Source organism: Chroicocephalus ridibundus, chromosome 6 (genome assembly GCF_963924245.1).
Source record: "Chroicocephalus ridibundus chromosome 6, bChrRid1.1, whole genome shotgun sequence".
Classification (NCBI taxonomy): Eukaryota; Metazoa; Chordata; class Aves; order Charadriiformes; family Laridae; genus Chroicocephalus; species Chroicocephalus ridibundus.
This window is the reverse complement of record NC_086289.1, coordinates 5,165,620-5,192,098: the sequence shown is the minus strand read 5'-3', so window position 1 is coordinate 5,192,098 and position 26,479 is coordinate 5,165,620. Positions and strand designations below refer to the sequence as shown.

Sequence of the window (26,479 nt, the reverse complement as noted above, 5' to 3'; positions counted from 1 at the left end):
GAGTGTCAGGAGGATGGGGCCAGGCTCTTTTCAGCGGTGCCCAGTGACAGGACAAGGGGCAACGGGCACAAACTTGAGCATAGGAAGTTCCACCTAAACATGAGGAGGAACTTCTTTCCTGTGAGGGTGGCAGAGCCCTGGCACAGGCTGCCCAGAGAGGTGGTGGAGTCTCCGTCTCTGGAGACATTCCAAACCCGCCTGGCCGCGTTCCTGTGCCACCTGCTCTGGGTGACCCTGCTCTGGCAGGGGGGCTGGACTGGATCATCTCCAGAGGTCCCTTCTAACCTCTGCCATTCTGTGATTCTGTGAAGCAGCAGGTATCTACAACTTCAGTTTTAGTGGAACCGGTCTAAGCCTTGATCCGGGGAGTAAACTGCCGATTCCTCTCCCCACTAACAGTCCTTGCTTTGCCCACGCAGTCATGGGACAGTTACTAAAGTGTGGCTTTTACTTTCTCTTGGACAGACACGACTGAGTGCACGACGGCTGAAAAAACAGGTATTTATTTCTGATCATTTCTTGAATCGTGGTGAGAAGTTTATTAGTTTAGCATTTTTCATGTGAGTCAAAGAATCATTTAGGTTGGAAAAGACCCTTAAGTCATCAATGTATTTAAAACATGGACAATGTTTAATTTCATGTTTTCTCTTCTCATGGGAACAACCTCATCTGCTCCATCAGTCTCTCCAACTACGGAAGCAGCACCCACTACCACTTGTAAGTAATGCAGCGTTACTCTGGTTTGACTCCTTACTTCTCTATCAAAGTCGTGATCTTGTTGGCAGGACTCCCTGTCTCCATGGTGTGCATAATCTCATGGAGCTAGTAGTTAACTTCAGGGATAATTCCTTTGACTTCCATATAGATCAAGGCATGGAAAATGCTCTTGGTATTGATATGGGAGAAATACCTGCACGGATGAGAGTATTGGGGAAAGGGAAACCACTGGGGCAGACACACCACACCAGTATAAATTCCAATTTGCACTGGATCATCCCATGCTGAGAAAGCCGGCCTCCCTGCACCTTCCAAAGCTGCATCCCCTTTGCTGCACAAACTGAGCTCTGCCTCCTGTGGGAAGGCCTCGTTCCATGCCCGCTGATGCGGCTGCGTCCAAATTGTTGTTTATCAAACATCCCCCGGGTCTCCAGAGCCTTTCACGCAGCAGGGCAGGAGCCTGTTGGAGGCCGTGGTGGAGGCAGCCTGCATGGGGATGCGTTTTTCCCCACTGAGGCTGCTCACCCTCCAGGCAGACTTTGCTGACGCCGGCCCTGGGCAGCGTCAGCATCTTCCAGGTGTTGTGGCTGATCAGCACTCCAATGAGACCTGCAGATCTCCTGTGCTCGCGGTCCCTCACGTCCACCCAGTGCTAGGACAACAGCTAACCTGTGCCTTTTTTTTCTCTCCTGTCTCGCAGCAGCCCCTGCAGAAAGCACGACCCCTGAAGCAGCAGGTATGTACGACTTCAGCTTTAGTAGAACCGGTCTAAGGCTTGATCCGGGGAGTAAACTGCTGATTCCCTCCCCACTAACAGTCCTTGCTTCGCCCACGCAGTCATGGGACAGTTACTAAAGTGTGGCTTTTACTTTCTCTTGGACAGACACGACTGAGTCCACGACGGCTGAAAAAACAGGTATTTATTTCTGATCATTTCTTGAACCACGGTGAGCAGCTCACTATTTTTCATGTGAGTCACCAACGTATTTAAAATGTGGACAATGTTTAATTTCATGTTTTCTCTTCTCATGGGAACAACCTCATCTGCTCCGTCAGTCTCTCCAACTACGGAAGCAGCACCCACTACCACTTGTAAGTAATGCAGCGTTACTCTGGTTTGACTCCTTACTTCTCTATCAAAGTCGTGATCTTGTTGGCAGGACTCCCTGTCTCCATGGTGTGCATAATCTCATGGAGCTAGTAGTTAACTTCAGGGATAATTCCTTTGACTTCCATATAAATCAAGGCATGGAAAATGCTCTTGGTATTGATACAGGAGAAATGCCTCCACTGATGAAAGTACTAGGGAAAGGGAAACCACTGTGACAGAGACACTACATCAAGTTATATTAAGTCTCACACATATCTATAAATGTGTGTGTCTATATATATATATATATAGGAGTATAATCTCTCTCAATATAAGTCTCACTCCTAGAAAGCCAGCCTCCTGCACTTTCAAAGCTGCATTCCCACCAGAAGCCAAGTCAGTGGAAATCTTTCTGCCGTGTTCAGTGGTATTTGGTTTGAACTTTAGTTTTCTACAACGGGATTTATCTTTTGAAAAATCTGAATTGCAAGTTCTGCTCATTAATTGAAAATATTCTGCCTCATGCGGATGCTTAGGTAACAGACTAAGATTTTCTTTTAAAGTCTGTCCCTACGAGCTACACACAGGTAAAAGGCACTCAGCTGCATCAATAAATCATATGCCATTGTGTTGACAACATAGAGGAAACAACTTCAGATGCAAAGCACGCCTTTGAGCATGCGACTGGCTGCCGACACAAAGGAATAAACAGAATTACATTGTGTTCCGGTTAATGCCAGTAACACGTCATCTTTAGTGTTCAAGCTGTACACTTTCTTTCAATATGACCTCTTTGTCCATGACAAGTCTGTTCCTCAGAACTCTTGCTACCAACATTTCCTAGTCTTAATACATTCAGCTGATTACAATGTATATTAATTGATTATATGCAAGCACACATTTTCCTCATTCAATCTCACTTTTTTTTTTTTTTTGTTATTAAAAGACCGTACAAAACCAAAGTCAAGACCTACACCAACACCTGTACGCCCCAAACCAGGACAAGGCCAAGGTAAGGTATTCTCATTCTTTCCTCTTTTTAATGACTTCTCTTCCTAAGGGCAGTATATGCTGGGTAAGAGATGTGAGCTGGGATATCCTGGCAGCTTAGTGGCAGAGGCTCTGAGTGCAGAAGATAGTGGGGAGCAGGCAGACAGCCCGGGGACGCTGAGGCTTGCCCGGGCACCGCACATGGCTGATAGAGCGGCTGGCAGCTGGACCATCCTCAGTGGCAAGCATCAAGGCAATGAGCTGGCCTATGTCTGCAACATTTATGGAAAAAACGTGTTTAAAACATCCAGGCTGCTGGCCAGTCAGTGCCAGAAACAGCTCGATGTCATGGCAACTCACCCTCTTCCCACGAGAGAACGGACGGACGGCGCTAACTTGTGTAACCTCGGTGTTAGTTGTAGGAGGGAGTAACGAGCTTTTAGTGGCACACCATCAAAGAAAGAGAAATTCATTTCCTCTCCGCTCAGCTGCTATTTCCAGGTACAGCAGCAAGGCCCACATTTGCATTTGCAAAACATACTCTTATTTAATACATGCTGCATTTTTCTCTATGCTTACGCATGGTTTATTAACATGAAATTTCTTCTTCTCCAGTATACTATAACTATCTGCCTGAATACATGCGCTTGACGCTACTAAGATACTTGAACGGCGTGTGCGGACTGAGGAGGCCTGGAATGCCAAGGGTACAGTTACAAGGGTAAATATTTATTCATGCATGTGAGGTGTCCCAGCCAAACTGGGGCACCCCAACCATGGTTTTACACTGGGTTCTTACACCCTTCAAATGTTCGGGTACAACGCGATTTGACTCATCACTTGCACCCACGCTACCGATTACTAATCGTAGTAAAACTTTGCAAAACAGCTCTATTTCTGCAGCAATCTTGCTGCCTCTGTATTGACCCAGATGTCCCTGGAGTCAGTCTTACTGGAGATCTATGGGGCTGGGAGGGTTTCAAAGAGGCGTCAGAGGGGCTGGGATGCTGGCGTTGTCTTGGTTGTCTGGAGGAATCCTTCATGCACAGCTCTAAGGTTCCACAAAGTAAAGCCCTTCTTTCCAGGGCCGGGCTGTCCTTTAGTTTGTTTTAATTAAGCACGAATAGTGGAGTCTCCAGTAAAATTCCACTATCTCGTTACATTTCAGTTTATGATGTGAACTAATATATTTTAAGAAAGTTCATACACTTTCATACTCTAAAGACTGATTGAGATAAGAGTTAGGGAAGGGAATTTTCATAACAGTGACCACCCTGACAAGACTGCCAACGAGCCTTTGCTGGCCAGGCGACAGTCAGGCAGGGAAGGGTTGTTCTTCCTCCATGGCTCCTTCAAACACTCTCTCCCCCATGCTCAGCTGCCTTTCTCCATGTTTGTTTTCCCTTTAAGCCTTTCTACGCCTCTTGAGTGCATGAGCTACTAACTGAACCCTAATCAACAATAATTGATTCATCAGTAATTTCACCTCTCTTATCTTGCATGGCTCCGCAAACTTTCTCACAACTCGGCAATGTCCTCAACTGGTTGGGTCATGTTGGGTGGCCTGGGACCCTCCCAGCACATTGGCAGCTGAGCCCCATTCCCCCTTGGCTCGCCTGACTTTCTAGAGACGTTCAGGAAAAAGTTTCAGCCAAACTTTGCAGCTCTAAACTCAGAGCCTATTGAGCCATGACCTATTCCAACACAGCAGAAAGATCCATGTGGCACCTTCTACACCAGAAATACAGATTCTCTTGCCAAACCCTGACTGCAAAACACACAGGATCGCTTGGTCCTCAAATGGTACCCAGTGTTACAGAGTCTCCATACCAGGAAACTCCATGTAGATGATTTATTGCCAACTTTGCCTTTTATGATTCACCATCTTTTTCAAATTCGATGAGGGCTTCACCATACGTGGTTCAGCCAAACCAGGATTTCTTTGTTCGTGCTACCCGCTACAGCACAGAGCCAAATCTGATGCTATTTACAGACACGTGTGGTCTCTCCAAATCCTCATGACTTTACACTGTGGCATCTGATTTAGTCAGAAGAGGGTAAGGAAAATATCTCAACAACCATTTCAAAATAACTCCTTGCATGTGATTGACTTCATACGGACAACAACAAAAATATACACCAAAGATACACAGACCTGAAACACATTTGAGTTACCTGCTTGCAAGAGGCAGCAGGATTTTAAATGAAGTAGCCATTAGGACAAAACCACATAGTTTTGTTAGTTGGCTTTTTATGTTTAATTCACCATAATGTTCTGCCAGGGAGAAGAATTGGTATAAATTCTCAGAAGGTATTTCATAAAAAATATAAAAAATTTAGAGAAAAGGATGAAAGGGGTTTGGGGTAATTTGGGATATGGAATTGTTTCTTCATAGCTCTTCAAAAAATCTAATAACTTTGGAAAGATAATAGGCCTACACAGTAACTTTTTCTCACACATTTAAAATTCCATCAGATGCTTTACATTTATACATTTACATACATGTGTGATATTCATAGATGTTGTGCTACATATTATACCAACATACATATTTAAATTCCATATAGTTGCATCAGTGTTCAGGAGTTCTGTGCTGTGAACTGTGCTTAACATCACAGTCAGAAATTTCTGAAAGTAAGTTACTTGTAGTGTGAGTGACCATGTCAGTGAGTGACCATGTTACAATTTTTGTATGACAATTATATGAGGGTTTTTTTCTTTTTTCTTTTCTCAGGTGCGTAAGGGATCCAACCTGTGGGAACTACTATGTACCAAACAGGAGGATTATCCGGTTCAGGTTCGGATATTCCACATACCCAAGAGTTTGCCTACGGTGCAGAGTATTAGCGTGCAACAGATACAATTATCCTCGCTGGAGCTACCAGGGCTATACGTGGAGAGGCAAAAGAAGCGTCGAAAGTGACAGCGTCACTGTTGTTGTCGTTTCCAAATAATAACAGCTCCAACAATGCTTCTTCTAACCATAACATCATGTTGATCACTTATATACGTGATCAGTGTGTTGCACATCTGCTACTAATTTCTAAAAATACATTGTACTAGGGGGTGTAAATCCAAAGGTATTTTAATCTTAACTGTACTTGTGCTCCTTAATTTCAGATCTTTTGGGTCTATATTCCAGATTTGTAAAACCCTAAACTTCAGTAAATACTCTGTGACAAAGATTAACTGGATCAGCCGGCTGCTTTTTCTCATCAAGACTTTGCTTTCCTCTCACAGTTCTGCCAGTTCTCCCCATTACACCAAACCGCTCAAATACTGAACATTTAAGAAAGATCAACCTGCCGTACAGATGCACACACCACAGAGCTGCTTTCTGAGCTCAGAGGCATAAATCAATGGATAAGCATCCCCTGTAACCAGAAATGCCTGAGCAATTACCTTAAATAGGAATTCAAAAATATTTGGAAAAAATATCGTACATGTACTGAGATATAATCTCTGCAATACCTATAAGCTATTATAATGTTTCCATATGTCAGGTTTTATTACTGGAGATTAGAACGGTAAAAAATTATACATGTAAATTTACATGATTATAAGCATTTGCTGCATCCTTTTCCTTTCAATATCTATTCAAATGATATCACTTTGAGCCAAGAAAGTGTTTCTGTGCTTTAATGTTAAATTGTCCTACTTGGAATGACAGTGAAAAAAAAAAAAGGAACTTAAAAATTTTCAGTTCATAATAGAGAAAAATATCTTGTCGATTGCAGAATTGTACAGGATTACAGCAGTCATCTCAGGGAAACGGATGGATTAAATTTTGATTATCTGGTGAACTTGGCATGAGCGTGAAAAGCATCTTTAAGGCCAATATTCGGTTTCCACAGAGGGGGGAATGTGCAGATTACTCAAACTCAGCCCTCTACTGAATAAGGATGCCTAGTGTCTAGAGGCTGTGCCACACAAGACAAAAAAAATCCACTTTTTTCAGCAACTTTTCCTTTTATGCTTCATTCATTTAGAAAAGGGGCTACAGTCATTCCGAAACTCAGCTTCTCCACAAATAACTTAGCCTGCTCTCAAATGCCAAAATCACGCAGGTCTCCCAGGAAGGCTCCAGATCCAATCTCTTACCTGGTGGTTAAGCCTTGGTGTTGGCTGAGCAGGCTCACAGCCAAAGTCCTCATCCTGCAGGACCGTAATGACCATCCTGAGCCCAGAGGATTTCCTAATCATACTTAGTTCACACAAAACTCCATCACGCTCGTAACCCTGCTGGCTCTGCTTCTCACAGATAATGATTTAAAGTGCTTGAAATCGCATTTTCTCTGCTGTTGCACTCCCGGCTGCAGGCAGTGGGAGAAAGTGCCTGCAAATGGCAGTGTCACAACAGCCGAATCCTTATTCCTTTGTGCTAAAATGCACCTTAATTTATTCTGAGGATCTGCTATTGTAAAACACCTTCTGTACTCTTCCCATCTTAAAGGACTTCCATGAAGACTTGTCTGTGCAGGTGTAGCTGCCAGCCCCTCAGAAACACGGGGCCACTGCTCAGGGGTCCAGTCCCTTAATACCAGCTCCAGTGCAAGAAAATTTCCTGATCATTCATATACAAGTAATTCCAAACAGTTTGCCTACCAACCTGTAACTACCAGAGCAAATTACCAAGCTATCATAGCCATGGGCATTTTTTTCTTGGTTCTGACGGACACAGCATTGATTGGCAGGGCTCCACGCACCAGTTGACGCATTAAATGCGTACAAAACAGATGTTAGTACTCAAAAATTCCTTGCAAGTGTGCACGTGGGCTTAAGAAATGAAAGGCTAGACAGAGGAAATGCTAATTTAGCATTTCCAGGAGCTAAAGGGAATTCAAGTTCTATGCAATACCTTTATACACTTATTCAATGTTTAAAGTCAGTATAATTATGTTGTCATGGTGGAGAGAGTTGCATTCAAAATCCTTGAAGTGAGATAAAAATCATAGACAGAATTGTTTTAAAGAAGGCAAAGGTCTGAGATTATACATATAGGATCATTGCAGATGCATCATATTTCAGAAAAAAATGGGTTTGTACAAAAAAATATGTTTCTACAGAAGTAAAGTACCTGGATGTGTTTCACGAAGGTCTACGTTGCAATTTGTCTCCTCTAGTAAACTTGAAAGGAGATCTGTTTGCACAGCTGCGGGATACCTGCTCTCTGTATTGGAAAGAATCACGGAGCCAGGTTCCTGTGTGAATCCAAGCAGGTACCATGCCAAACCAAGGCCAGGGTAACAGCACATCTGTGGCACTGGCACAGCCTCACGAAGCTGTAAAGATGGGGTATCCGCTGCTGCTGCACGAAATACTCTGGATTTATTTCAAGAGCTTTGGTCCTATGGAAAAAAGACAAAGTAGCATAAGTATATTAGAGCAGATACTCATTAGGCTTGTGCTACGAAAAATTGAAGCTCTTAGGACTCTGCTTGTCTCCTTATCTCGGGAAGTAAAGGCTGATTCTTTTTTTTTTTTTTTTTTTGGAGCTGCTATTGTGGGACTAAGAAAGTTTTATCCGCAAAGTTCTTCTTTTACATCTGTGACTAATATGAATCTGGCTTTGTTCATCCAGAAACGCTTCAGCAACAGGAAATTATTATTCCTGGCAACCCTGTTGTGATAGTCGCACTCCACAACCTGAGGAATCCCAGGCAAGCACGGGGAATGATCTGCAACCCAAAGGGATAGGTGTGAAAATGAAGGTGGGAAAAACCAAAGTCCTTCTGACCAGTGCTAAGAGCAAAACTGCTGAATGTGTCTCGCGAGGGAGCCTGGCAATCCCTTCCAGAACATTCCTGCTCCTGTCAACACACCCGAACCGATGCTCAATGAAATCAGCTGAAAAATGTGCTTTCAACCCACGAGAGCTGACAAAAGCACAGTTAAACCTACTCCACATAGTACACAATAAAAAAAAAAATGGGCACACCTGTTACTTTCTCATTTATATCTGGGAGATTAAGCCTTCCTTCTGTGATACCATGTAATGCAAGATGATTATGAAATAGCAGGGGGTATAAAAGTTAGAAAAGCCTAATCTCCTCAGCTGTCACCAAAATGCAGGCGCTCAGACAGTTCCTCCTCCTGCCTCTCATAGCTGCTCTAGCTCTCGCCCAAGACAACTCAATAGAATCCACGGGTATGGAAATCTAGTCTTTTTTTTTTCATCTGTGAAATTCTATTAATTTTTGCACAATAGGTATTTCATAGGCAACCGAAGGGGAAAATGTTAAACATATCTCTAAAGGTGTGTCTTATTTTAGTGTTCTGCTTCACAATAGTAACACCCACTTGTGCCAACAAGTATTAAAAATATTAAATAACAAAAAAAATATTGCAATTTATGACTCCCTATGGCCATTTTTTAAGAAATTGATTTTGAAGATATTTTACTGTGGAATGGAAATTTACATTCATAAATTAATGCTGTATTGGAGTGACAGGAATAAAGTGACTTAATTGGGAAATTGCTGCTTTTTAGAAGAGATTTGCTTATTTTTCCTTTGTTCAATCAGAAACAATAGGTAGTAATTTTTTGCTCAATTTGGGATCAGCATTCTGCGCTCAGATCAGCAATTTACCTGATTAATGGTGGGTAGCTACTGTAGGATAATGAAGTATTGCTGCTCTAGGGGTGCCTGGCTACACACCAGTCCGGAGGGATGCAGAGGGTGGGTAGGGCAAAGCTGAGCTTGTAATGGGAGGTTTCACATGTGATGAGAAAAGCCTCTCCTAAATTTTCCTTACCCTCTGGAGTTAATCAGAAAGCCTGAACTTTTACTCTAGGACTGCAAACACTATATAGGAAATTCTTCTTGTTGTTTTAGACCATTATTTTTAGATTAATATATAAGGAGATCTTATGCTCATACTGAATTATAAACTTTTTCTAAAGTTTCAGTATACAATGGTCATTCCCGCAACTACTTCATAACTTATTAACGTTCATTAAGCGATGTTAGTGATGTCAGTCATGGTTGCTGTGTGTTTTTTTCAAAAGAGAACTGAGTCAAAGTCCAGCTAACCCCACATCCTCAGCCCAGTAACAGTCAGCAGAGGATGCTCAGGCAAGAATACAGACACAAGCGTGCATAATACTTCCCCAGAATGTTCTCCCGGTCACCAACAAACATGGTTCAGGACTTCCTGAACCAGAGAGGAAGCGCTATCTTTGTCTTTAATGGTCACCAAAGGCTTTTTCTTTCATGGATTTGACCTGTTTTGATGTTTTCCTTTAAATCTACATCACCCTGCAGCAAAGATCCATATGCAAAGAGCTGGTTCCTTTCGTTTGTTTCAAAATTACAGCTTAGAGGTTTCATTCCAGGCCATTGAGCTATTCTACTGGGGGGAAAAAAACTCATATTAATCTTCTTCATAAATTTATAGACCTCTACCACCTCCTTTCCCTGCTAATTATATCTTTTCTGGCCTGAAATGCTTCAGTCCATTTACTTATTCCTTGTCTGGAAGCTATTCTAAATTTTTGATCATCTTTGTTGCCATTCTCTGAAGCTTTTCCTCTTTAGCAGTATCCTTTCAGAGACGGAGGATCAGAATTGTATGCAGCAGTAAATAAAGAGTAATCCTACACATAGTCCTTTAGAAGCTCAAATCTGAAAAGCCTTTTCGATTCCCTGTCCGTACGTTCCCAAATGCTTAAGGGTTGAAACTTACAACTGGATTCAATGATCAGTGTAGGGGGAAGACAGGAGGCTTGAGGTGCTTGTGGTGGCAAACCTTGCAAAAGAGAGTTGCTGAGGCGTCCTATATCATTTGGCATTTCCAGTTTTGCAATTGGCTTCATCTGTGATACATGTTGCCCTAGGTTCCCTTTGCTACTAGGAAAAAGAGGATAAAAAGTATTTTCTAGTATTATTTTACTATTTGATTCTTTCATAATATAAATGAAAAATAAAAAATAGTAAAACATTTTGCATGTATGCTCCATGATGTCCCAGAGTCTTTGCCTAGTGGAGGATGAAACATTATGGCAAGAGAAAACTTGAGAGAGATCTTCACAAGGTGGTTTTTGTTGTTGCTGTTCTTCAGTAGGTGGACCTCGCTGTGGTGCTTCGCTCCATGAGCAAAACAAAGCATTAAGGATTGAACTAAATGCAAATGCAAACTGCGCCTGGCAAATTCAGAGGAACACAAATCAAACAGTTAGGCTCGTTTTCTCCCATTTTAAGTAAGTATTTCTTCCCGACGCTTTTGTAACATTCCATTCCATTAGAATGCAGCACAGAAAAACATGCCTCCAAATATTTCTCTGTATTGAACCTGCGTTGTGGACTTCAAAGAGCCTGTATATCTATCAGTGAGTTTAGGTAGTTCTCACTGTGTTTTTTCAATAGATTTGCTCCTTCTTCAAGCTGTGAAACGGAAAGTATTAAAATATACGATGGTCCCTCAACTAATTCGCCTCTTCTTGGACAAGTATGTAATGACACTGATGCAGTCCCGGTACTTCAATCATCTTCTGACAGTTTAACTTTTATCATAACAACAAACTCTGTGGCTTTCACGCGAAACTTCTTTGTCTTCTACTACTACTTTTCCCCAGAAACAAGTAAGTCAGAACTTACTGCAGCCATAAAATGCCATTTGAATTGCACCATTAAAAGAAACTTTCTCATTAAGGGAAAGTACAGGACAGCAATCAGAGAGTATTAACAGGATCTTTAACCAGTCTCACTCAGTTCTTCAGCCCTTAGAAATGGTGTGGGGGAAAATCAGTGGAAGGAAAGAGGCAGCAAAACGATAGTGCGCTTGCTAGAGAGCCTAAAAAGTGTAATTTTACTCAGAAAAATGACTGCAATGAAGGCATTATGGGACTCCGCTTTTACTTGCAGGCTTCTACTAAATTTACACAGCTTGCAGATATTATAGCGTTTACCCAGAAAGAGACCATCTAGTCAGAACTTCTGCCGAGTACAGGTCGCAGAAGTCAGTCAGGTGTTTCATTCAACATTCCTTACTTTTTTTTCCTTAAAAGGTAAGAATAGCTTGGGCAAAATCAGTCTTAGCTTGTGACCAGTTCCTTTGCTTCTGCTGATCTGAGTGGCATGACATTAAGCTCCTAAAAGCCCCAATTTTACAGAGTAGTTACCACATCCTAGTTTATGCTGCTCCAGTGTTTAACTTTGCTGTTGAAAAATTGTGTCCTATTTCTAGTCTGCATTTGACTTTCTGAGGTTTCCACTGACTTGATTTTATTTTTCCTTTGTCTATCAAGTAAAATCTCTCTCAAACTTGAAGATTTTGCACTTCCACATCATGACCAAGACCTCATAGATTCCTCTAATATAAAGTCTCTCAGGGTTTCTCTTGGCTTTGGCTGGTATAGCATCTTCATTACCAGTTTTTCAATACGTAGCCTAATTTACCCGAAATATAACTAAATTGCTCACAGTATCAAAGCTAACTCATCTACAGCCATCTCAGATGTCACCACACTGTGCCCTGCAGATATACCATAGTGACAATAGGCTTCATTTTATAACACCCACCTGACCTGAAATTCTCTATAGAAGTTGGATCTTTAATACCTTTAATCATTCCCAATGGAATGGAATCCTAAAGAAACAACCCTGCTAGTTACGTAACTTTAGATCTCTAATTTGTTTTTTTATAGTTCATTATATATACCATTATGTTAACAATGTATCTACTCTTCTTTTCAGGACTAGAAAATTGTGGGGGACAATTAACTGGTCCCAATGGGACATTTACCAGCCCCAACTACCCAGCAGCTTACCCTGCATTTACATACTGCGTCTGGCACATCCAAACAGCAAAAAACTCAAAGATAAAATTACAGTTTCAGGATTTGTTGTGAGTAAATGCCCTAACGCTCTACTACTCTCTTTTTTTCATTCTGTTTAAAGGCATTACTTTTAACCCGGGAAGCAGAAGTGCTTTCAAACTTTTAGAACATCTATACATTTTGTGCTGACTTTTCTGATAAAGTAACAACCATGTGTTTCACATCACTTTGCATTACCCTGTCGCTCCTGCAGTGCCAGTCAGTGAAATGCAGATAGCATTTCAGGTGACTGGCCATGAGGTGTGACTCCATTTTAAGCTAGCCCGAATGATCTGAATTTAAATCCATCAGTATAAATAAAGGTTTTGCTACATAAGGAACATGTTTAAACCCCTCACGGTGCACTGTAATTGCAACTTAGAACTGAGGCTCAAAAGAAGAATAAAGCAAATATTGCCCAAAGTACATTTTCCTCAGTATTGCTGGCTGTTGGGCGAAGAAGATGGCTTAGGTACTTCCAAGTATAAATGCTAATGGCTGCATTGGCATAAGGAAACCAAACTGGCATGGACTTTTCTGACCCATACCGCGCTTTATCAGGGTTGGTCTCCCATACGTAGTGGGCTGGTAGCCCTTTTTTGGCTTTCCCTACATCAGTTGACACTGAGGAAAATCTCAAGATGAAGGGAACTTAAAGGGTAGTATCTTCAAGAACATTTCTTGAGATATTAAGACCGCAGAGTGCTGTGTAAGAATTCAGTATGGAACATATAGGGTTCTATAGGAAATCATCACCTTGACCATCACCCTCTGAGATGAACTCAGCACAGTGTGGTGTATGTTCTCACCAGTCCCGGACAAGATCCATCTGTTGATGGAGGAACAGAGATGTTCTGCAGGTATCCATCCACCACAGGACAGCTGGTGCTTTTCATCAAGGGTGGCAAGCACTGAGATAAGCTCTCACGCAGACGGATAAAAAGGCAAGAGCCTTCCTCTGGTGACAAACACAAGAGGTTTCAGAGACTCGCGAAAGTCAAACCTAAACTTTAAAAGCTCTTTAAAATATACGATTATTTTTATATATATCTATATATGCAATAGCAAAACGTTTGTTATTTCAATGGAAGCAGAATCACGTTCCTAAGCATTTCTTGCCTTAAAGGTTTTCCATGTTTTATTTAGTTTTAATAATGTCTATTTATGTGTTCTTTTTTTCAACGTTCTTTTATTTCAATTGACTAGAATTCATCAAACACTTCATCTGCACTGGATCCTCTATCCGGTATGAGCAATATTCTCTCTACTCAAGACTTCCCTGTAATTATTTTTTCTCTGTCTACAGCCTGGAACTAGACAAAAACTGCCAATTTGACTTCGCAGCAGTCTATGATGGCCTTACCACTAACACTGGCTTAATAGGAAAAGTATGTGGTGTTGCTCAGCCCAAATTTGAATCTTCTTCAAATGTTATGACAGTTGCGTTGTTTACAGACTATGCCAACTCCTACAGAGGATTTTCTGCTCAGTACACCAGTGTTCCACTGCCAGGTCCTGTGGAGCCCGACAGTAAGTACACTGGCTACATGAATAGGATGCTGTTTCTTATTCGCACCCATGACTCTTCCCTTATAAGTATCAAAAAGAACTGATGGTTGATACCAACGATTTAAGCCTTTTTATTGTGATTAACCCTCTTCACATACAAAAATCCCACATTTGTCTCGCCTATAGAGCATAAGTTACTACCTGACCCATCTGCGAAAGCCTGTTCTTTAATTTTTCGGTCCTTTTTCTGGCAAGCACCACTGAAAAACCTGAGTCCTTCCTTCTTTTGGACACAGCAGGCAGTTACCATCCTAGAGATGGAAAAATAAACTTTTGGTGAATGGTTAGTTTTACTGGTTTTGTTCCCTGAGACACCACAGAAAATGGTGTGCACTAGTTAGTCAAACAGGGTTAGGTGTGTTGGAATTTCCTTTCCCCCAGAGCTGGACAATTTTCCTTATTGGCTCCATATGTTTGCATGTCCATCTCATCATTAACCCAGGTGGAAAGGGAGCCTCTAAAGCCTTGATGGCTGCCATAAATCAATTTTCTCACTCACCATTCTGCACTGGTGCTTTGATTCCTTTTCCCTTTTACAAAGGCTGCAATTCATTCTATGTTAATGGGTTTAAAATTAAACTTTCAGCATGAGATTTACGTCATTTTGCTTATCTAGCATTAAGTCCTGTGTGAAATTTTGTCCCGACTACTGTACGGCCTCAAATGCGCATGAGCCATTTCAGACTCAGGCAAATCAAGAACCATGCAACAGGCTGATGGATCTAGATTGGGTGAGAAATGAATGCAGTTTGTGGTAACGTGTTTTGTTCTGTGTTTTTTTTTTTTAATTTCTCTTTTAACTGCAGCACTCCTTACGTGCTCTTCAGATAGCATGAAAATTGTTTTGAGCAAGTCTTATCTGGCCTCCCTTGGTTATAAAGAAACTGACCTGCAGCTGCGTGATCCATCTTGCAGTCCAGTTATAACAAATTCAGTGATCTTTTCCTTCCCATTAGCCAGCTGTGGAACAACTAAAAAGGTAAAGGGTGGAAAAAGCTCTGTGAACAAGCTAACAATGGCTTATCTATGATTCCATGAATGATATTGGTTATGAATGATAAGAGCTTGTAAAAGCAGTTTATGAGTGGCATGTGAATAAGCTGATTTACTGTCACTTAGCTCATCCTATTGCATGTTTCCAGTGTTGAAGTAGAAAGAACACTTTTCCTCTTTAAGAACCTGATGATCAATGAGCCTTTCAAAGGAAGTCCAAGGGAGTCCACACAAACTAACCCCAAGTGTTTCATTCCCTCTCCAAACCCAGGTTATCAGAAGTAGCACAATGTTAGGTATATAACTTAAACATTCTCTGCAAGTGATAGGGCTGGCACTTATCCTGGAGTCACAAGGGGAAAACCCTGATATGAAGATTCCCAAGAGCTAGCTCACAGCATTATTTTGATAAAGGTGACTGACACTAACTTTGGTACTTTTCACACTCCACACAATCTTGCTTAACATTTTTGCTGCATAGGTTGGTTCAGCATTTTGAAAAAAACAGGACGAGGGTTGGTTGATAATGGTTTTTGGTTGCGATGCGACTTTTTTCACATTTCAAAGGTATGTTGAGCCTCTGATAAGCGTAGCTGGGCAGCTTTGTAACTTTAGTACAACTGCTTTCAACTGCACTGCTCGTATAATCACAACTGAGCACTTCATACCATTCCTTTTACAGGATGACGGTCAGAGCATCACTTACACCAACATCATCTCTCTCTCTCCAACCGGCAACATTATTACCCGCCAGAAGAGCGTACAGATTATTGCAAAATGCAAAATGGAAAACAATTCAACCTTAGAAGTCATTTACGTAACAAAAAGTAATATAGTCCAAAACACAACCGCTGTGGGAAGATACAATGTTAGCATGTCATTCTATGACTCAGACTCATTCTCCAAGCCTATACATCAGTCCCCATATTACGTAGACTTGAACCAAACTCTTTTTGCTCAAGTCAGTCTTCATTCCACCGACCCAAACCTTTCGGTGTTTGTTGATACCTGCATAGCATCTCCACAACCTGATTTTGGATCGTTAACATATGACTTAATCAGAAGTGGGTAAGACTCTATTTTATGACTGCCTCCTAATATGTGAGGAAATGTAATCTAAATGTCAATCACAGTTCTTTTGTCTCTCTTCCACTTATCTTTAGTAGACTGTGGTTGGAAGCTGAATTTCATAGAAATTTAAAGGCATTACCTAAACAGAGCTAGGAAAAACAAGCACATCGCACTGGGGAGAGGAAAAAAACCACATAATTATATGCTCACATGTAAAAATAATGCCCTAGTTAAATGCTGTGGTTACAGTTAACAGTAGTTAGCAAGAATGATTATTGTATGTGGACTACTTCAACAGCTCTGTAAATTCTGTTGCAGCTGCAATAAAGATGACACCGTGGTAACCTACCCACCACTGGAACACTACGGAAGATTCAAATTCAACGCCTTCAGGTTCCTGCAGAGATCTCCATCAGTTTATCTCCAGTGTGATATTTTAATTTGTGACAGCAAAAATGCAAACTCTCGCTGTACCGAAGGCTGTATCTCCAGACAAAAAAGAGCTATTTCTTCATACATGTGGAAAACTAAAACAGTAGTGGGTCCCATCCGCCTGAAAAGAAATCTCAGGTCTGCTCACAACTCAGGTAAGAGGAATACATAAATTAAGAACCTGATTACGCTCTTCCATGGTGCAAACCTGTTACTTTCGTTCCGCTAATGAAACAAGTGAATTACACTACTTCAAAACTAGAATGGCATGAGAGCAATGGGTTAAAAGTTTGTGCTTTGTGAGATCACAGAAGTACTTTTCAAACTGACAGACTGATGGCCTTTTGGGTGAAGGTGTGCTCTTTAAGGTAGAAAGAGCAGCGCTCGCTTCTAGTTATAGAAGCGGTGTATGCAGGAGCTGACAATGTATTCAGAAACAGTTACAAATGGCAAGAGAGTTCAGATTTTCAAATGCAACCTTTTTTGATGAGGCATACATAGGGACCAGTGCTCATTTCTCAAAGCCACAGAGCACGTTGCAAATCATGGTCAGGCTTTGTTACAAATTTTTTTATCTTCTAACAGCACACTCAGTTTCACCCAGTTTTGTTTGTTGGTACTACAGAAAAGCTATGCCAGATGATAAACAGAGATGACTTACTCCAGAGGCTGCATTGAATTCTCACACTGTATGTATTGCATATTAGAACAAAAATATGACAAGAACAGCCACTGGGGCGGAAACCAAAATGCTTTCAAAATTAAAGCTGCAAAGCTATTTACGAGACAAGTAAGCTTTAGTGCCCCGATCTGCCATACTCTTTAGCACAATTTGCAATCTGCTCTACAGTGGTCTTGATGAGTATTGAGAGCTAATGTAGAACAGATGGCAAAATACGGAAAAAGCTACTTTAAAGGGCTTGTATTCTAACTCCCACTACACCCATCGTTCTTTTACTGAGCATAAAGCTTCACCTGAAAAAGCACACTGTGACACACGCCTTCAGGTGTCAGATCTAAGAACTATTTAGCATTAATTATGCTCTTAATAGTAATAAAGATTTTCCTCCTTTTTAAAATAATTATTAACCTCTCTGAACTCTAGCAGCATTTTAAGCATGCTCTCATTTATTTCAATAGTGAAAGATTTAACATCCATATGCTAGAAACTGGACACATGCATAATGTGGAAAGGATTCAGGTGCAAACAGATCACACTCGGAATATTACAAAACATAGATTAATTCTCATAGCATCTTTCATGATTTACAGAAAAATAATGAGTTTTACTAAGGACCAGCTAGTAAATCATTAAAAGGCAGAGTGTTAGAACCATCAGTTTCTTTTTTGCCCAGCTTTGCTTCAGCAGTTTGCCTCCCTTCTATCTGGTTCTAAAGATAACAGCAGCACTGCTTGGCAGAAACTTGGCTGCAGTGATACCAAAGAATTTGTTAACATAGCGATGCTCTTCTGCATTATTGTTTTATTACAAATTTTTACAACTCTTCAGTACTACAGATTCAGAATTCGCAATTGGTGTGGTTACACTCCTCAGAACCAAGATATCTGAAAAAAAGCTTATTTAATCTTCATTGAAATGACATGGTATTCGAAACTTTAAATATCACACTTTGTTTTTTCTCTACACAGAATCCCTCGCTAAAGCAGATGCTGAAGACACCCCAAACCCACAACAATACAGCTTCTACACTCTTTCATTTGTGGTTTTAATTTCAAATATTATCATTGTGGTAGCTGTGATACTAAAATATCACAAACGCCAGGCAGGATATGGCTATCAAAAAATCCCAAACTCATATTAACTACTTCAGGATATTTTGAATTTGTGTCAACTTCTATTGAGATTTGTCACCCAAAGAGGGGAGAGCTAAAAAACCTAAACCAACAAAAAAAATAAAATAAAAAAATAAATCAATAAACTAACAGCCTTGGAATACAACAATGCTTGGAAACATATTTCAACTTTTCTGTAAATAAAGCCTCTCAACCTAGTACTGTATCTTAAATTACTTAGTTGTAAAAGAATGTGTCTACCTCAGGGTGTTTCTTAGAAAGCATCTATAAAACTAACTTTACACCTGTAAAGTGACTTGTAAAGTAGAAGATACTTTAGGTCCTTTTTTCTTAGAAAAAAAACCAACAAAACTCTTTTTTTATTGTTTTTGAATCACTTTGAAACTGCACCTGGCATGAGGTATGCTGAGGGACAACTGAGAGATGTCTGTTCAAATTATCCTCTCTTCAAAAATCTACTCCTCTGGGCTGCTACCATCAAGATCTGACAGTCTTCAAAAGACAGTTTTCCTGGAGAAAAAGAAAATATTAGGTAGACTAGATAGAGATACTAGCTCGTACGTGCCTATGCTGCTTGTTCTGTCAACACTTGCTTCCCCATCAACAGCTTCTGCTCAACGGATTTTAAGACAGTGAATACAACCGATGTCTGCGCATCCAACTTTGGAGTTTACCATTAAGTCCTTAATACAATCCAAGTTAAACAGTGCACCGCAGAATTCAAAGAACAATAAACAGAATGAAGTATGAAGCTTGACATTCCACAGAAGAGGGACTTCAACTCACATTTCTACTTCCCCAAATGACAGCAGACCTGATCCCAACAGGTTGAAGTACATATGATGCAATAAGGCTACTCCTCTGGCCTAAGGCTGGTGAAATGCAGCAGATCCTAGGCCAGGCACGTTCTATCTGGCAACAACGTCCCCTTGAGAGGAACCATGAATGAAGTACTTTTACTTCTTACGATAATGAACCATGGTTAAGCACAAGTCTACTAAGTATATGTTCATTTCAGTTGTTCCTGAATGGCTCAATTAATGTAAAGGGGAACAAAATATGACAGCCTTGTTTTAGCTATCACTTAAGGAGCCCGGATCCCTAACTTAGGTGTCTGTACAGCCAGTAACACTTTCAAAGAACCCAGGCTGGGGTTCAAGTGAGCCTGTCTCTCTAAACCTGACTCCTTAAACAGTCTGAGTTAAGCAATGCCAGTATCACCCTTCCTCCTACAGATGGAGTAACAGATATCTTCAACAGCAATGCCATTAAAATAAACCAAAAGCACAAAGAAACTACATTCTGTTCTACTGGTAACACGTTACACATCAAAAATTAAGACAACGAAATTGAGAACTGATTACATGTAGGTAAAAAGATAAGCTGTAACTCAGTTTATTTAGAGTACTTCTCCATTGTTCAAACTGAAACTGGGAAACTGTGTTTCATACGGCTTTTAGCAATCCTCTTTAAATAAATAAGCCACAAAGGGCATACAAAATTCTTATATTTAGGAAAAAACACACATTTTAAAGATCTTTCATAAAACTAACAACTGTGTACAATAGTGGATAGAATTACAGTAACAAAATGCAAGTCAACAACACGGAAGGTCTTTACAGTTACAACTCCATAAATACTAAGCTTTGTAAAGTATAATTGCCCTTAAAGCACTTACATTGAAGTCCTATATCTATATACATCTATCTCTCTCCATTAGAGAACCCTTCGTTAGAATCATAGTGTGCTTGTGAAATTTTGTTTGGCTTTGAGTTCTGAACCAAGTCCATTAAGAGAACCATTTTATTATCTATATGTGTCTGAAGAGCCTGGATTTGGCGATCAATATAGTCCATTAGTTTTTTCTCCATCAGATCCATATTTTTTGAGATGATCTTTTCCAAATAGGAACAAATAGGCTGTTGTTCTACTCTGTGAAAAGAGCAAATATAAGAGTAAGTATAACCTATTTCTTAATGACAAGGATTAGAGATCTGGGCACTTCAACTTCATTTAAATATAAAATCTCATTTATTAGACAATAAACTTCGGAAAGTATTAGATTTTTAGCGCAAGTAAAATACCTTGCTTCCCTGCCACATTTTAAATCTCAGAAATTTTTTCTAAACATGCTAGGGTATATAGTCATCTTCTTTCAACCTTATTTTTTCAAGGGCTCAATTATGCATTAGACAGCTTTGTTATGTGTAACAAAACCCACACAACAGTATACACAGAGTTCAAATTCTGTCAGTATGGCAGGCTTTATTCTTCTCAAATAAAGTGTTTCAAGAGTTATATAAACTATGCAATTCTTTATTTTTTGCATCTGCATTCTTCAAAAATACTGCACTTTCCCAGGAGCTGGAGATATTCAGGCTCTATTAGAACCCAGAATCCTATGCAACATTCCTACCTCTCACCATTTCCACTATTGTTCCTTAGGTATCAAACTGGGTGCACTACTACTACTATTACAAAGTTTGCATTGTAAATGCCAACAAATGAGGTGGGATAGGAAAGATCGGTGGGAAGAGATACACTGAGTACAGCAGAAAGACTGCAGCACCTAATGCAAAAAAAGGAAGAGGTACGAATTTAGGAGGTAGAAGTAGTCAAAATGAAAATGTAGCAACGGATGAGTAAGAGAAACTAAATGTATAGGAAATGGCAGAAAGACCATACTTTTTTTTGAAATCATAAAAGGTGAAAGGGAGGCAAAAGATACAAGCAGTTTAGTAACAACAAATGATCCTGTGATTTCTTCTGAAAAAAATTCCTATATTCAAGCAGTTCATCTGAAAAATTCATTGCCACACAGTCTTCAAAACCACGTATTTTAAGATTCACTACTGCTGTTAATGAGAACAAAATGCTTACATTATGTATTCTGTTTATGTTTTAAACTTGTCAATAAATACAGTCAAACTATTATTTCAATAAGTGTACAAAATTTAACTTACCCAACACACTGAATGCCTTCCTCTTTAGTTGCTGCATTTTTACCAAAATGCCTATCGCCATCTTTTAGCCGAAGATGATTTACCTGACTACATAAGTTTTGAAGAAAAGGAAGAAGCACCTGTGGATTAGCTACATTTGGGGTTTCGCTCGCCTGTTCCTGCGCATGCAAAGATCCCATGACTTTAAAATAATTTCTGAGGTCAACTGTATTTTGCTGGGTAGTAAGTCTTTCAGAATCAAAAGTACTCCCTCTTTCAGGTACCTGCGTGTTCAGATCACGACTTTTTAAGTCTTCATATACTGTTTCACTTGTTAAATGATTTTTACCAGACAAAGGTTCACTGGCTGATTGATCTAGTGACGTCTGAATAGCTGCACTGTGTGACCCATCTATTGCATGGTCACCTCCAAAGTCTGAATTTTTCCCAAAGATCCAATTAAGCTTGTCTCCAAGAGGTAAATTGTTCTGATGGGAAGAAAAACAATACGATTAAGTATTAAAACATACTGGAAATTATACAACAGTAACAATATTTTATAACTCAGCATTCTACTAGCGTCATGTAGAGATTTTAAAAGTAGTTCCGAATTACATTCTTAAGGAAAAGCACAGGCAAAGATTTTCCCTGCACATATTATGTGTTAATTACCTTGTTAGTCTCTAAGTAGCAGAAGTTTTACTGACTTCATTTTTACCATGCTATGTCCCCGAGACTGAGCATTAACAAAATGAGATGGATTCAGAATTCTGTTGAAATAGCCTACTTTGCAGGATTAGGATCTAAATCAAATAAATGCTCTGTAAGAGCGCATTCCCTTTAGTTGAAGGTAACGTGTTTTTAATAACCATAAAGGAGACAAACCATCCCATCTATCTACACCCAAACATTACAGGGAACATGCCCACCATCCTTGACAATCAGTGACAACAGAAAGAAACAAAGGAGAGTAGGGTGGCAGTGAAGTTTAAAATGATGATGATGATACAGGGTTCTTAACTCTGTACTTGCTGTATGCACAGTGATTCCTTGAGTACACAATCTTTATTCACTACACGCATTTAAGGGTGGAAATAGCTGAACCAGTATTAAAATGGCAGAAAATGTGGGTTAAAAAAAGAAAAATCAAAAATCTTTTTCACCAGATCAGTTCAGAACATGCTTAACTGTTACAGAAGGTAAGCTCACAGATCAGTACTACTTATGCTTACGGAAAAGCACAGTGACTTACTTTCTGCTGACATCGGACCATGTCCATGAGTTGCTGAGCACCTGGAGACAACTTAGATCCCATAGATTCCATTATAGTTTGCACTCTGTCTAGATCTATGCTTAAGCCTAGTGAAGGAAAATCAGTTGCTAGTTTTGCAGACACTGTTTTCACTTGTACAATTATTTTACTGATGAGTACTCTTTGTTTCTCACCAATGGAGAGCAGCTATTGCAAGAGGGGAAAAAAAATATTTTGGTTAGGAAAAAAATAGTTTCATGTTTACTTTGAATGTATGGGACAATGCATTATTCTTTGAGACTTGGGAAAAACAATGATGAACTCTTTTCCAGAGAAATTCTCCTTGCTATTACTCTTCAGAAAATTCTGACTGAAACAGAGGTGCCTGCGTAACCCAAAGATAAATCAGGCCTCGATCTTCTTAACACTTAAAAGCAGTGGCCATATAGATTCTCATAAGATTATTTAACTGCATCATAGTTAACAGTTCTAATTACATAGCGACTATTGATTATCTGCAGTTTAACTGGTTTATGAAGTTTTTTTCCTCTAAGACTATGTTATATCTCTCATATAAATAAGTCTTCATAAAAAGAAAGCTGATACAAATACAAAAGGATAAATCTGCTATCAAGACACAATACCACCCAACAGACTTTTAAGTGATTATTGGTTTTATACACTTCATCACTTCATATAATTTGACTACAAGCAAGACAATTTAGTCAATTAAGTGATTAAAAAGACAATGAATAATAAAGCAACTCTGTTAACTCCCTACCTTAATTCTGCAGGAGGATGCAGGGCATTCAAACTTAAGGTATTTTCTGTATAAAGTAACCTTTTCAGTTTCACTAGAAAAATAAAATAAACAAGCAGTGACATCAGAACACAAAGTACTTTTTTTTCTTTAGTAGAAATACTCTATATCAATAAATATTTAGATAAGAAGCAAAACTGACTGGAACATATTTCTAATGCCGTATAGCAGTTTTAATGCTTATATGCAACTTGTATTGAATTTTATTTGATATATATGTAAAAAAGGATTTGTATGTGTACGTACATTATCTACTAGAGAAGCTTTTGAGGTTCAGTACGTTATTCACACATCTTCCCTGAGGCTCTGAGTCGGCTGTTTTATTTAGCTAATTAAGCAGCGGATGTGCCATGTAATGACTTAAAAACAAAAGAGAAAACATTGCTTTAATTCCCCTGGAAAAGCATGGAAGAAAGTATTGAAGGGGAAAATAAATCCTTCTTTTTTAATTTTCTCTCTTGTTCTTAAAAGTGTGAAATGACTACGTATTAAAGAGACAAGAGATCTGGTAAAGATCAGCTAAAAAAGACCTGCTGAATGAGTCGAGCAGATCTGTTGTCCAGAAAGATTAAAGGATACAGAAAAGCTGCGCTTGTCCTAACTCCTTCTGCAGTCTTACACAACAGAATTTCAAAGTAGCACTTTATAACTTACTGAATTAAACGTTTCACTAATTCCAAAAGAACAAAAAGGTAACTAGCACAACTGCAGCCTTCTATCTTTACCAAGGAGGCAGCATTTGTGCAGGCCACCAGTAAGTGTGCGGGGAACACCAGGGCTACCCCAGGCGACTGCGGTGCCTACGCCCATCCACCAGTATCGCACAGACCTTCAGGAAACACCGAACTGGGTGGCTGGCGTGGTGCAGGCATCAGGTCTTTACAAGCAGCAGCACCTTACGGATACACAGACAGCGACGTTGCCATAAGAGAACGACCAAGCGGTGTCGGGAACCCAGGACCAAACACCCTCCCACACCCCGACACCCGCCCACTCCAGGCACCCCCGCGGCCGCCACTCACCCCGGGGCCCGGGCGGCGCCTAGGCTCTCTCCCCGGCCGGTCCCGCAGTACTCCTCGCCCACGTACACCTCCATATTCCGGGCTTCGCTCAGGATACCGACGGAGACCATCTCCCCGGCGCCGGCCGGCCGGCACTCCAGCTGCAGCATGCAGGGGGCCTGGCCCCCGCCGGCCGCCCGCCTCTCTACCACCACGGCCTCGGTGCTGCGGGTGGGAAGCGCCAGGGATGCGTTGTCTCGCCAGGCCCGCTCCCGCCCTGCCGCCCGCCCCGGCACCCCCTAACGCCTGAGGGGAGCCGGCTTGGCCCCCAGGGTCCCCCTCCACCGCCGCCGCCCTCACCTCGCCTCGCCGCCGCCCGCGTCCCCCCGCAGGCAGAGCGCCCGGGACAGGCCGTCTGGCGGCGCGCAGGGCCAGGAGCACCCCACCGCCACAGTGCACGGCTCCCGCGGGCCGCCGGGCGGCTCGGCCGTCACCGCATCCTCCTCCTCCGCCGCCGCCGCGCAGCCGCTCGCCATCGTAAGGCCGCGGGCGGGAACCGAGCGGCGGCGGCTGCCGTGCACCGCCGAGCCTCAGCGGCGCCTGCGCAAGGCGGCGGGGCGGGGGGAGCTCTGCGCATGCGCCCCGCCCTGCGGCGGGAACCCCGCCTGAGGTACCGCCTGCAGCCCGGGCCGGCGGCGGCGGGCGGCCGGTGGGTGCGCGGGTGGGTGCGCCCCGGGGTCGCTAATGGGTGTCCTCCCCCGCCCGGAGCCTGCTCTCCAGGCCCTCAGGGGTGTCAGCGGGTGCGGGCTGAGCCGATTCCCCTCGCTCACCCGCCTGCCGCGGGGAGCAAGGGCCGGCAGGGACGGGGGCGGCCAGTCATGGGGCAGCCTTATCGCTGCACAGCAGGTGTTAAAATTAACACCCACAGCGTGGGGAAATACCAGTATTGGTCCTTTTTCTAATAAAATAAAGCTCTGTCGGAGAGATAGAAGAGCCTTAAAAGCATGTCAGTGCCAGATAACTTGATGAAATAGGAAAATTGGCAGCAACGCAAGTCTCTCTTCCGAGTTAGGTTGCAAGGGACCTTTAAGATCATTGAGTCCAACCATCAACCTAACACTGACAAAACCACTAAACCACGTCCCTCAGCACCACGTCTACCTGGCTTTTAAATACCTCCAGGGATGGTGATTCCACCACTTCCCTGGGCAGCCTGTTCCAGTGCTTGATAACCATTTTGGTGAAGAAATTTTTCCCTAATATCCAATCTAAATCTCCCCTGGCACAACTGGAAGACATTTCCTCTTGTCCCATTGCCTGTTCCTTGGGAGACGAGACCGACCCCCCCTGGCTGCCCCCTCCTTTCAGGGAGCTGTAGAGAGCGAGAAGGTCTCCCCTCAGCCCCCTTTTCTTCAGGCTGAACACCCCCAGCTCCCTCAGCCGCTCCTCACAGGACTTGTGCTCCAGACCCCTCGCCAGCTCCGTTGCCCTTCTCTGGACACGCTCCAGAATCCAGAGTTGCATGCTAATCGCGTACCACTTAGGAAGGTGAGAGACTATAAATAAAAGATGGGGTTCATTTAATTTTCAGTAGGATCCCAGCTTCTGGAGTCGGGGAAAGCTGCTCCTGATGCTGCGGCACCGGCGTAAACCCAGGGAACGCGGATATCGAGTTCTTCTACTTGGTGCTCAGCTAAGGAACATTAATTAGGTCTGTGAAAGTAGGAAGATGGACTTGAAAAGGCTCTGTACAAGATAATATTACAAATGCACTTTTTAATATTACAAATGCTTTTTTTCACTTAAGCCGTTATGTGATTTAGTAGCAATGGAAAAATGGATTTTCTCTGTTTTACTTACTGAATTAATTAAAATTAATTAATGTAAATGTTTTAGCATAAAAAATGTGTTGTATCAGTGTCCTTTTTGAGTTTCTAAATGTGCTTGATGCTTCTGAAATGCATTGCAA

At 41.5% G+C, this 26,479-nt stretch overlaps 3 protein-coding genes across 3 annotated transcripts; 2 read left to right on the top strand and 1 right to left on the bottom strand.

Annotated features, from left to right (window-relative positions):
- The first annotated feature begins 1,612 nt into the window (after positions 1 to 1,612).
- On the top strand, positions 1,613 to 5,992 carry LOC134517057 (deleted in malignant brain tumors 1 protein-like). Its single transcript, XM_063338124.1, has 5 exons — positions 1,613 to 1,633; positions 1,774 to 1,809; positions 2,754 to 2,819; positions 3,413 to 3,518; positions 5,533 to 5,992. The coding sequence occupies exons 4-5, from the start codon at positions 3,439 to 3,441 to the stop codon at positions 5,750 to 5,752; spliced, it is 300 nt and encodes a 99-aa protein (XP_063194194.1). The 5' UTR covers positions 1,613 to 1,633; positions 1,774 to 1,809; positions 2,754 to 2,819; positions 3,413 to 3,438; the 3' UTR covers positions 5,753 to 5,992.
- Positions 5,993 to 8,864: 2,872 nt separating this feature from the next.
- Positions 8,865 to 18,503, top strand: CUZD1 (CUB and zona pellucida like domains 1). Its single transcript, XM_063338331.1, has 9 exons — positions 8,865 to 8,946; positions 10,833 to 10,998; positions 11,165 to 11,379; positions 12,494 to 12,644; positions 13,922 to 14,145; positions 14,991 to 15,163; positions 15,860 to 16,245; positions 16,567 to 16,835; positions 18,331 to 18,503. The coding sequence occupies exons 1-9, from the start codon at positions 8,865 to 8,867 to the stop codon at positions 18,501 to 18,503; spliced, it is 1,839 nt and encodes a 612-aa protein (XP_063194401.1).
- C6H10orf88 (chromosome 6 C10orf88 homolog) lies at positions 17,776 to 25,108 on the bottom strand. The gene is made up of 6 exons (XM_063338123.1): positions 24,871 to 25,108; positions 24,532 to 24,735; positions 23,471 to 23,543; positions 22,690 to 22,896; positions 21,459 to 21,925; positions 17,776 to 20,427 (listed from the first exon to the last, which is right to left on the bottom strand). The coding sequence occupies exons 1-6, from the start codon at positions 25,044 to 25,046 to the stop codon at positions 20,199 to 20,201; spliced, it is 1,356 nt and encodes a 451-aa protein (XP_063194193.1). The 5' UTR covers positions 25,047 to 25,108; the 3' UTR covers positions 17,776 to 20,198.
- Positions 25,109 to 26,479: the final 1,371 nt, after the last annotated feature.